This window comes from Rhipicephalus sanguineus, chromosome 2 (assembly GCF_013339695.2).
Source record: "Rhipicephalus sanguineus isolate Rsan-2018 chromosome 2, BIME_Rsan_1.4, whole genome shotgun sequence".
NCBI classification, from domain to species: domain Eukaryota; kingdom Metazoa; phylum Arthropoda; class Arachnida; order Ixodida; family Ixodidae; genus Rhipicephalus; species Rhipicephalus sanguineus.
In genome coordinates, this window is record NC_051177.1 from 91284019 (window position 1) to 91296286 (window position 12268).

A 12268-nucleotide genomic window follows, 5' to 3' on the forward strand; every position below is an offset into this window, starting at 1 on the left:
TTTGTACGAATGAAAAAAGCTGAAGCTACCTCAGGAGGAAAACAGTAGCTTACGTAGAGTTGCACATAGCTTCGGTGAAGCTTGTTCTAGTATTACAAACTCTCAAAACTGAACGTTCAGTTTTATGCTAATGTAAATCGATAAGGCACTGATTCGTCAGTTGTAAATTGCGGCACTTACGAGGCAAAGAATTTGTGCTGCTGGTTTGAGAGCTGTGTCTAGAAGTTCTTCCTCAGTTCAGTTCTTTCTGTGAAACCTTTACATGGTGGAATATTGGTCACCGTCAGTCTTATCTTCTGGTGCATATTACAACAAAGGGGGGAAAAAACTTCTTTATTCTTTTCAATGCATACAGAATTGGCCCAGGCCACCAAGGATGCGCCCAAGACATTGACGTATTCATTTACCCCGACCGATCCTGTGAGCGATGATGTTATAGACACCGATGGTAATAAGAAGGTAAGTTAACACGGAAACTTATTATCACTTGCAAATACTGGTATCATGTTTTGTTCTTCGATATAATATCGATTGCTGTTGTCTCCATGGCTCACTGTGAAAAAATATTCCGGTAACCTTATTCCCTTATTAAATTTCTTCGTTTTCTTTCTCACTCCCGCTATGCATCATGGAAGTAATTCTGGTGCCAAAAAAATGTGGCTGTTACAGCAAGGTGCAAATTAGGGCCACATGCGAGTCACATAAGATACCTTGTGTTTAGGAGCAGAAAGATTATTAGGGATGAGCCAATACTAGAAAATGTTTGAATTGAATAGTTGCCGTTTGTAAATACCAATATTTTTCAAATAGTTTAGGGATATTTCAAAATGTCAACTGCAGCCTAATAAACACAAAGTTGGTAAAAAAGTGTGATGAATTTCATCCTTAAAGGCATAGTATAAGTGTAAGACATGAGGTCTTGCGTAGTTCAGCAGGCTACGTTGTTTATGTACACAGACTCTATCTACACAACGACCATCCACACTCTCTGAAGAGCTCTGTGCATGTGAATAGTCTGCTCTGTTCTTCCTGATGCGTTATTTGCACTTTTAACGTTAAAATTACAAATAGACTTGAACATAGCTCAATATTATATTTGTTAGAACAGCCATTCAGTGTGTGAAAGCTGTTTGAAAAAAAAAAAAAAAAAAACGAGATTAGATTCGAATTGCTTCTGGTGCCATTTGATGCATATTCGATTTGGTCTTAGAATTTGTGCCTTCGAGTTTCTTACAGTACTGTATTACCTAGAGGGAAATCTGGCACCACTGTCTACGCGATTTTCCTAACAGGTGCTGTGCCATCATGGGAATGATGGTATGTCCATCTGCAAGGCTTGCATTGGCTTGCGTTGAGCAAGGCTTGGCCTAAAACGTGGATATGGCACGTGAATAAAGCTTTCTTAAACAAAACCCTCAGAAATGGATCTAATTCACGTGCAATATGTTTTACGACAGAAGTTTACTCGCCTATGGTACATAATCATGCCGCATAAAGAAGAAACGGACGACAAACTCTCGTGTAGTCAGTCGGAGTCAAAAGTGGTTTTACTATGCATTAAATTAATTACAAAATACAGAAGGAGATCCCATTGTCAGAGTATGAATCGGTACCTGCTACAGTGGTGAATTTAAAAAAATTAGCAAACAGTACAAAAAGCAAGCAATATAATACATCGCAGGCAAAAAGAGTTCGACATAAGAAAAACAACAGCATAAAGCAGCAAAAACTGAAACAAAAGCCGAAATTAGACAGGATAAAAAACAGTTAATTCAACACTCCTAAACAGTTTTGAGATGATTACACGCTGAAATATTGTCAAAAATATATGACAAAAAGAAAGCAAAGAAGTGACATCAAATTTCAGTAAAGTAAGACAATGATGCGATGCTTCGTCAGCAGAAGGTTGTGAGTAGGCATGAAAGCAATTACTGGTCTTGTTGTTTGTCTGCTCACTCTAGTGGTATTTTTTGTATGCTTCATGAAGCACCCTACTAAGCCAAAATTCCCAAGATTAAATCTGGTTTTTGCATAACTTTAAAAAAAACTGCATCTTATGTGCTGTTGTAGTACTACGTCAATCACTGTGGTGGACTGCACGCTGCGAGCCAGATGCATATTCGAGGTGTCCAAAATCTTTGAGAAGGATGCCAATTCAAATCCAATGTATTGCAGCATTCCCATGCATAAAACAGCATACAGCACCAGATTTCCCTCTAGGAGTCTAGGTGATGTAAGAAACTATTATCTGCATGTCCCCTACTACTGGGTCATGGGGTAGCATAATGTGGAAAGTGGTTATGTATGTATTCATTGCTTCTTGTCTGAATATGTTTACGCACTTTTAGTGAACAGCAAACACTGCTCAAATGTTATGTTGTTGCGATAATGTATCTTGTACTAGAATTCATGAAATAGTGATTTGATCCTATGTGTTATGGTTGTGCACTTTCTTCACACTTTCCTTTAGTTGAGTGAAGCTGGCATTATGAATGGTGGCCACAAGTCCAGCATTGAAATTATTTCGGGAAAACTTCAGCACAGTAAGTTCATAACTCATTATACAACTACATGCTATTCAAGTGTGAGAGGGTGTGGCTTCTGCCTACGAAACGGCCAGCTTGTAGCTTTTGTAGCTTTTACCTTCAAACCAGCCGTAGTCGCTCAGCAGCTGTCTTCTGCTGCTGAGCTCTTTGTCACTGGTTAAATTCCCAGCTGCCATGGCTGGGCTGAGCTTGGAACAGCATGGAAAACAAACGCTATTGCTTCCCTAAATTTAGGTGCCAGTTAATCAGGCCTTGCAATACTCCCAAGGAGGCTTGATGCAAAACTGAATGCATCATCACAATGCAGCGATTTCGTGCAGATCATGTAGTGGACACAGCAGCACTATATGGCACTGTTGCTCCACTGAAATTTTAAAGGGGCCATGACAACCCATTTTTTTTTTATCATAATCTGCGTTATATGGGTTAATCCTTGAGCATTCACAAACAAGCTGGCGAAATTTTAGCACATTTGGTCCATCACTTAATTTATAATCGAATATTTTATTGCGATAGCAATTATATGGACAGTCTCGGCTGATTTTTGCCGTCGGTGGCCGCCGTCATTCACCGTATATGTATATGTGTATATATATATATAGAAAAGCCACAAAGAAAAATAATTCAGAAATTCTTCTCGACGCGCGGAATCGAACAGGCGACCTCTCGCTTTGCAGCCCGCCGCGTTAGACGTTAGGCCACGACAGCACAGTCTTTCAGCCTGCTAACGGCGAGCTATTTATATACACCATGTAATTCAGGATGCTTTCTTAGTGGCCACATAGATGGCGCGACGTGCGCGCGCGCTTTAAAGATCGTCACCCCGCCCCTGCGAACGCCGTTGCTGTTCGCTCTACAGGGTGTCGTCGCTTTCGTGCGCTTATCTCAAGGAAAGAAGGGGCGGCCGGTGGGGTGCTTCGCTTCGCTCGCTGCAGCGGCCGCGTTTGCGAAAGGAGCGCACTGTTCAAACAGAAATAAGTAACAACTGTCACAATTAGTTCGCGCTCGTCTTGTTTATATACACCTCTAAAATCAGTATCCTTTCTGAGTTACCACGTAGATGGCGTGATGTCCGCGCGTGGCGCGCTTTAAAGATCGTGACCCCGTTCCTGCGAACGTGGTCGCCTTCGTGCGCTTATCTTGAGGAAAGAAGGGGGCGGCTGGCGGGGGTGCGGGGGGTTGTATGTCTTGTGCTCTCCCGGCGATGTCTGCGCTGAAGTGACAGAGCGTACGAAGGTCGCTTCGACGCTGCAGCGGCCGCGTTTGCGAAAGAGGCGCGCTGTTCAAACGGAAATAAGTAACGACTGGTACAGTTCATTTGCGCTCGTCCTGTGTGTACCTGTTCGTTCGTTTCGTGCGTCCTGCTTTATGGTTGAGCAGTGCGCTTCCAGTGTCGAGCTGTGACGCATGATAGTTCGCGCTCGTCCTGTGTGCGTTCTTTTCGTGCGTCCTTTGGGCTCGAGCGACGCGCTGGCAATTTCGAGCTGCTTTCCGTTCTTCGCGTTAGATTCCAATTTATTGCTATCGCATTCATTGCTTCGCCGTTGCGGCGAAACTGTGACTTTTTTATAAACACGCAAGCGAGTCGGGCAACACTGGCGCACTTGCGAGCCGCGACGTGAGCTGTTTGCTGTGTGGGCATCTGCTTTCCTGCGAACGATTTCGTTCCATGGTCAGCTGTGTGTGCAATTGAGCTATCTGAGCTTTCTTCAACATGGCATTGAAATTGAACGATTTGCAGTGGCTGAAACTTTGGTAGAAGACGATGGCTCTGCTCCACGCAGCACATGACGTCGCATACGCCATGGAAAAATGGCGGTCGCCGGTGGTGGGTGGGGCTTATAGTTGGTGACTTTTAGAGCATATTTTGCACTGAAATATTTTTGTACAGTCCAGTTTTCTTAACTGTATAGGCAAAATAGACCTTCTAGTTCTATTTTTCGCTGGAAACCGCGAATCGTTTGGGTGGCCCTGTCAGAGCCCCTTTAAGCTGCTGCTACATCTTCCTTTCCCTCCGCTCTGGAGCATCAGAAAGCTGTCCCAATGGTGCTATCATTCGGGCACCCGTGCCTCTATTGACTGACATCTGTCACTGCAGCTGCCTTTCAAGGGGATGCCACCTCTATTCATAATGGTGGCTCTTCATTCATGCTCAGGAAGTTTACTTGGAAAGAAAATTATATTATTTCTGATTCTTAATGCAGCGCATGATCATAGTCTGTGCATTATAGTAATGCACCGTGGTAGCTTAGCAGACTGAGTTGTTGTGTTGCTAAGCTCGAGGTCGTGGTTTCGATTTCAGGCCACGGCGACCACATTTTGATGGGGGCGAAATGCAATATCATCCGTCTATTTAGATTTAGGTGCATGTTAAAGAACCCCAAGTGGTCAAAACTGATCCGTAGTCCACCTGTATCGCGTGCCTCATAATAGTATCGTCATTTTGTCACATGAAACCCCACAAATTATCTGCATTGCAGTGACATAGTATACTGCAGCAAAAGGAAGAATTGGGCCAGTTGGTTTGGGTTCATAGTAGTATAATGAACATAGTATACATTCCAAGTGCCTCTTTTGTGTACACTTATTTTGCAGTTGTGAAGTCAATTTAATGCTGTACATTAGCAGTATAACATAGCCATTTGCATGCTGTTTGGGCCACGGAAATTCTTTAGGCTATCAAACTGATTCTGTTGTGGGAGTCCTTTAGGTAACTACTAATTAACTTATGCCCGTAGTTATTGGCATCTATCCAAAATTTTTTTCCTTTTGAGGCTGATGTAAACTGAAGTCTTTATTACTGATATTTAAGTAACCATGAAATAGACTCATTTCCATACTTGTAAGCCTGTCCAGTTGTGTTGGACTTGAAAGTAACAGCAACATTCATGATGTCTCTGTAGATGATCTTCCAAACCTGCACCCGAACCCCCACACGGTCCATCCATCACACAAGAGGCTTTCACTGGTCATGATTGAGGAAGCAGCCCTGGTAAGCTTCAAATTATTTTTAAAATTTGCATGATGAGCACAGTATCCTTTCATAACAAATAAAAATACTATGCTTTGTATACTTTTCAAAAGGTGATGCTAAAGGGTAGGTGACGTGGTATGGAGAAGAGAGCCTTTACTTCCTCTGCTGATGGTGCAGTTATCTTCTTTAAAAGACTTGGTGAAAGAGGCTGCTGAATGCATTATGTGTTGTCATCAGTGTGCAATTCGTAATTATTTTTCTACAGCATCTTCGGCATTAACCGCATATGGCATTCACTTGGGCGTTTTCAGAGCGCAATGGCAGTATGTGTGTAATGCAACATACAGCTGCTACATACTCAAAAGTGGTGAACATAATGTGAACGAGCTGCAGCATTACGCACTACCACTTTATGCATTTGAAAGCAACCGCTCTATCAAAGCAAATTAGATTCTGCATAATGCACGAAAATGTTAACTTCCCTATTTTTGCTCATTCTATCAGGTCATTCGGCACGTTGGCTTTGTACATTCAGTTATTAGAAATATTTCAGCCAGTACTATTCCACCCACCATGGTGGTCTAGTGGTTATGGTGCTCAACTGCTGAACCGAAGATTGCGGGATCGAATCCCGGCCGCGGTGGCCGCACTTTCGATGGAGGCAAGAATGCTTGAGGCCCGCGTACTTAGCTTTAGGTGCATGTTAAAGAACCCCAGGTGGTCGAAATTTCTGGAGCCCTTCACTACAGCATCCCTCATAATCATATCATGGTTTTGGGACATTAAACCCCAACACTTATATTACAGTACTATTCCAGGATGGCATGCTGTCAACCTGAAAATCTGTGAGGCTTTCGAAACTGATAAAGCGAAGTCGTGTCTGGTGCTGGTTTCAAAAGCAACCCACTGCTTTTTCTTCTGAATTTCTGTGGTGGACATGGTGCACTCTTTCCTGGTGTTGAAGCATTGGAGGAGAGATTGATGCATTAGCATCTGTTAATTTAAGCGTCTAATGCTTTGTGTAAGGAATGACATACAGTAGACTCTCAGTAAACGGAAATCTCTTAAACGGAACTGCTGCTTAAATGGAACAAGTGCGTCTGACAAGATTGGATCGTACTTGTATTCTGCACCCTTGTTCATCTCTCAGTAAATGGAACTCCTGTTAAATGGAACACATCTTCCTGGTCCCTCCAGGTTCCGTTTAATGAGAGTCTGCTGTATAATGCATTGTATCCTTCAGGCAGCAGTGCACCTGTTGACACGTGTTTGTGAAGCTGTTTCTTGATCTATAGGCATTTATGCATAATGATCTCTTCGATTCAAGGAAATACTTTATGCTCAACATCTTTATAATAGTCGGTTGTGCAGCACTACCGTAAAATCCCGAGCAAGCCCCCCCCCCCCCTACGGTGAAGGATAATTCGACAAGATTTGTAAGGGGGCCCTTGCTCGGTCATGGATCAATATTCAAGGCGGCGGCGGAAGAGCCACTAAGGATAAAGAATGCACACCCGCGCTTCTAATGAAATGCGTTATTGAATACGCATGCATTCACTGTTCATTCACCCTCGTCGGACAAATTAAAACAGTGAATTAAACAGTGAAAATGGTAGGAGGGGAGAAGAGGCCGCACATTTGAAATCTCCCGAAGAAGGCAGGGGGGCTCTTGCTCAGGATTTTACGCTAATAACCAGCAACACTAGTACAGTAGAACCCTGTTGTACTGTAGTACTAGTAATGTTGGAGTATCATCTCACATGTAGTAATCTCTTGATGAATTCTTCACTCAACTGTTATCACATGTTTATGATTCACGTGGTTGCTTTACCTACCAATACATACCAAGTTGTTTCTTCATGCAATTTATGGGAATTACATGTTAAAGGGGCCTTGCAACACAGTAATCATTGAATGGCTCTATAAAGGAGTTTATTGACTCACGAATTGACTGCTGCATAGATTTCTGGAATCACTCATCCATCAAATACGAGCAGAGTTGCAGAGAATTGTCGCACGCTTTTAAGCGTGTTCTGTCTCCTTATGTACCAGCACGCACACTGAAAGCTACGCAGGGGGGGTGATGACAAGGGGGCAAGCAATGTCAGTTCATCAGTGCACGTCATGACCTTGAGCACTTTCTTTTCTTTTTCTTTTCTTTTCAAATGTGGCTTACTTTCACTGTGACTGCGAGCGCGCGAGCGGGCACATGGCGGTATACCGAGGCGGCCACGGTAACTATGCAGCTCACGACGCTCAAATCAGCCAACGGCCGTTGGGCTGATGCATGGCCATTTGGGATTATGGCATCATTTGTCGAGAGAAGAGCGAGATTTCTAGCTGATTTTCAGAATTAATTGTAAATTCCAGGCCGCATGCTGCACTATATTGTTTGGCTCACGCGTTCTCAGGAGCCTCGACTACCGATTTGCAGCGTTTTCTGACCATGCTGAAAAAGTGTTGCAGGTCCCCATCAAGCTTATCAGTGCCATTGCAGTCTTCATGACTGCGACGTTATGAATTTTTTATACTATATTTGAACCGAATGTTCAATTTTGTTTTGTGGATTGAAACACAGGCATAAATAAGCTTTGCGTATAGGGCTGCTCTCAATAGTACATGCAAAATCCCTTGCCAAGTTTCCACTTGTTCGTGGCATCAAATCCCGGCCATGGCAGCCACATTTTCAGTCGAGGCAAGAATGTTTGAGGCCCGTATACTTAGATTTACATGCAAATTAAAGAACCCCAGGTGGTCAAAATATCAGGAGCCCTCCACTACGGCATCCCTCATAGTCATATCTTAGTTTTGGGACGTTAAACCCCAACAATTATTTAATGTTTCCACTTGTTTAGCCCAACAGGGTTCTACTAAATATATCTAGCTTCTGAGCTGCCATGTTATGTGTTATCCTTTTCATCACTTGTTACACTTGTAATATGTGTGCACCATCATGGCCTCTGAGATTGTTTATGCTATGCCAAGCTCAGGCAGCAACCTGCAGGTGACCACTCGTCATTAGGGATACTTGGAAATAGCTAACATGAGGGCTTGCTTTTTTGTTTGTTGTGTTCTTTTGCATTCTCTGCATTATGCTTCCTCTAACTATATATGTGTGCAAAACTTAAAGCCTATATTGTCTGCCCCCTCATGACGAGCACCACATAGCTGACCAGAGGACAACAATCTTGGAGGTCATGATACACACTATCTTTCTTTGTCAATTGGCAACGTACATGACATCTTGTCTGGCAGGCACCCTAGGGAAGTGTTCATGCCCCGTGGCATTTGTCCTGTTGTAGGCGCTAGCACACCGTTACGGGTCCCCTCCTCCGTGTTCTCGCTGTGCTCTTCGTGCCAGATCTGACTTCACTGTCATGTTTACAGATGACACAATGTTTGGATGATCCGCCAAACGAATGCACGCAGCATTGTGCAGAGGTGCAGGGAAGAGATAAGACAAAACAGAAAGGGCTTGGAAAGAAGCGTCGTAATCCACGGCAGCTTTTACAGTCAGTGTGTGCCAGAGCACTGCGGTCCACCAGGGTTGGTGGTTTGACTTGGCTTGGCTTTGTCTTGCCTAGCTTGTCTTGGCTTTGGCTTGGCTGAACATGGATTGTCTAAAACGCTTACTTTTTGCCAATGGGAGCATACGGAAGGTGCCCCCAAAGAAAGTGATTTCTCTCTGCATTTGCGCATGTTTGCAACTCTGTGCAAGTTTTGTATCACCTGTGTCACCTTCAAGTGATGGGCGGGTGTACTTTTGTGCCATCTCACCTGAATGAAACACAAATGGGGACAAACTAAAGAAAACGCCGCTTGTGCCTAAATACTAGAAATTGGGGTGTGAATTCATGGCACGATGGAGTGCTAAACACACTCTAGCTGCAATATTAAATATGTAGAAAGGGGAAAAGTTCCATCTAGTTTGTTTTACGATGTTTGTGTTTCATTCAGGTGTTGATAGCATATGCATTGCTTCACACTGTGGCACTGTCTGCTGCAGCTTGAAATTTTATGCTTGTAGTTTGAGGCTTGATAGTGAGATCCACTGGTTGGCTTGGAGCAGCAGTCTAATCCACTGCTGTGAAGCAAATTGATCCAGAACTGCTGTAGAATCTCAGTAAATGAAACTTGCCTAAATTAAATTGCCATTTAATTGGAACAACCCCCTCTAATTTGGTTAATTTTTTATTTGGTTGCTGCATCCCTATACATTTTCCCAGTCAACTAAACTCCTGTTGAATGAAACATATTTTCCCACTGCCTTCAGGTTTCGTTTGAAGAGATTCTACTCTACTTGTAATGCCATAGAAACCTGCTCCAGACTGGTCAGTGGAGGGCAGGCTTACCTACCATAAGTGTCGTACACTTTCTTCTTTCGTGCCAGGCTGTGCCTCCTATAAAAGAGAACCACGACGACGACAAGCCAGAGACAGCGAAGCTGTTCTCGTTTCTTCAGATTCTCACAGCTATATTTGGATCCTTCGCACACGGTGGCAACGATGTCAGGTGACTGTCGTGTTCTTCTTTTTGTTTCTCTCTTAAAGGGGCCCCGCAACACTTTTTTTTAAGTAACCGTCTAATGGCTTGATTAAAAGAACTTATTGCCTCGCGAATCGACTGCCACAAAAATTTTTAGAATCCGTCAAGTACGAGTGGAGTTGCAGGGATTTGCCACACACCTTAAGTGCTTTCTCTCTCTCTTCGTACCAGCGAGCGTGCTGAAAGCTACGCAGTGAGGGGGATGGAAGTGGGGCAAGAAGATGCTTCACTTCGTCAGCGTGCATCATGACCTTGAGCACTCGCTTTTCATTTTTTATTGGAACGCGTGCCTTTCTTTCAGTGTGATCGCGAGCACATGAGCAGGCACATGGCAGCCTCTCGCGGTGACCACGGTAACTATGCACCTCACTGTGGTGAAATCAGCCAACGGCCTTGGACTTGGGTATATGGTGCAGTGATTTGGGTATATGGCATCATTTGTAGATAGAAGAGGAAACGATTTCTAGGTGACATTGAGAATTAATTGTAAATTGCAAGCCGCATGCGGCGCTATGATGTTTGGCTCGCGTGCTCACAGGAGCCTAGACTACTGATCAGCAGCGTTTTCTGACCATGCTCAAAAAGTGTTGCAGGGTCCCTTAATTTGTAAGGCAAGTGTGGCTACCTATGTAAATGCATAAGTTGGAAATTCTATTTATGGCTTGCCAGCTTACTTGCTGTGGACTGATGACTGATGTGCCGTGCTGCAGAGGCGCCAATTGAGAGAGGTCAGGTGTGAGCTGGACACCCCCCTCCACCTTAGCAGTAAGGGTATGCCAGGTGATTCGAAGTTATAATTAGCACACAAGGAGAATCATATGTGAGTTTAGGTGAAGTAAAGGGAATCAAAGGTGAATCACATGGTAGTAATTAAAGTTGATTAAAAGTGAATCAAATGTTAAGGTGAATTAAAGTGAGTCAAATCTGAATTACCAGTGAACTAAATGTCAAAGTGAATTGAATCAAATGTGAGTTAAAACCTTGGCGACCAAGTGTGAGCACATAGAACCTGTGGCGATGCCTAGGCGACTGAAGAAGAATGAGTAGTAGTACATGACAATGAAGTCAACTGAGAACATCGAAATAATTCGATGTCTCATTAGAGTTAGGCTTTGGCTTAGCTGTCATTAGTGTTCACTAAAGGGGCTGTAAATTTTTGCTTTTTATGTGGATTCCACATATTCTTTGCTTGAGTGCCTGCTGGTGTGATGTAATTCTGCTCAAGTTCTACTCTGAAAGTCTGACTGCTATGTTTGTACCATTCTGTAATTCCAATGTCTTGAATCTCATTTAAGATCACATTCAAGAAGCAACTGCAATTACAAGAAGTAATTTGTGATTTGGCATTGCAGATAACGACTATGTACTCGCACTGATGTGTTCACAACTTGGAGGCTGGAGAGCAACAAGCGATTAGTATGTTGTAACGCTTGTATATAGGACTTCCCCTGTTTTAAAACATTTGTTTTCTTTTTGTCTTCTGCTCAACAGCAATGCCATTGGCCCCCTGATTGCACTGTGGATGATCTACTTTGATGGAAATGTGTACCAGAATTCAGAGACTCCGATCTACATCCTTCTGTATGGGGGAGTGGGAATCAGCCTTGGACTGTGGATTTGGGGTCGCCGTGTTATACAAACCTTGGGCGAAGACCTCACCAAAGTGACACCTTCCAAGTAAGATTGCCTTGATCAGGTTTTATATGTAGTATATACTATAATGTGTAGATGAATACACTTTGAAGTTTTGACATAATGAACGCTCATATATCAAATTATAGGATACAACTGAGTAAACCTAAAACACGATTGCCTGTGGTTAATGATACCCAAGATGCAAATATTCCAGGCAATTTCAGTAACAGCAAAGTGAATACTACTTTGCTGAACGAGCAAAAGGTGTGCAATTCTAGTGGCAAAATTTTCAAATACAGTTGAACCCCTTTATAAGAGACATGCACAGGGGAGCGGTTCATGTCCCTTATATGAAGGGTCTCTTATAGGCCTAGTGCACTGCAGCTTTGAACCGAACAGGCAGCGCCACCTGACGCCTGCGGCTGAAAAGTTGGGATTGTCGTTTGTTGCTCCCGGGCGCACAGTCACGGTAGAAACGCAGGGCTCCTCGCCGAAAGGACGTAAAAACGTCGCAGTAGTCCGGTACTTTTTCGTACTTCTGCGTGCATGGCTGGCACAAGAGCTGTAG

At 43.5% G+C, this 12268-nt stretch overlaps 1 protein-coding gene across 3 annotated transcripts in view; it reads left to right on the plus strand.

The window, feature by feature from the left end:
• The window catches only part of LOC119383368 (sodium-dependent phosphate transporter 1-B), a 94130-nt gene that overhangs the window by 74680 nt on the left and 7182 nt on the right, over positions 1 to 12268 (plus strand). For all 3 annotated transcript variants that reach the window (XM_037651462.2, XM_037651467.2, XM_037651465.2), the window contains 5 exons: positions 356 to 459; positions 2471 to 2543; positions 5450 to 5538; positions 9911 to 10032; positions 11557 to 11742. In XM_037651462.2, coding sequence (XP_037507390.1) covers positions 356 to 459; positions 2471 to 2543; positions 5450 to 5538; positions 9911 to 10032; positions 11557 to 11742 — 574 coding nt within the window. The remainder of the gene's footprint in view (positions 1 to 355; positions 460 to 2470; positions 2544 to 5449; positions 5539 to 9910; positions 10033 to 11556; positions 11743 to 12268) is intronic.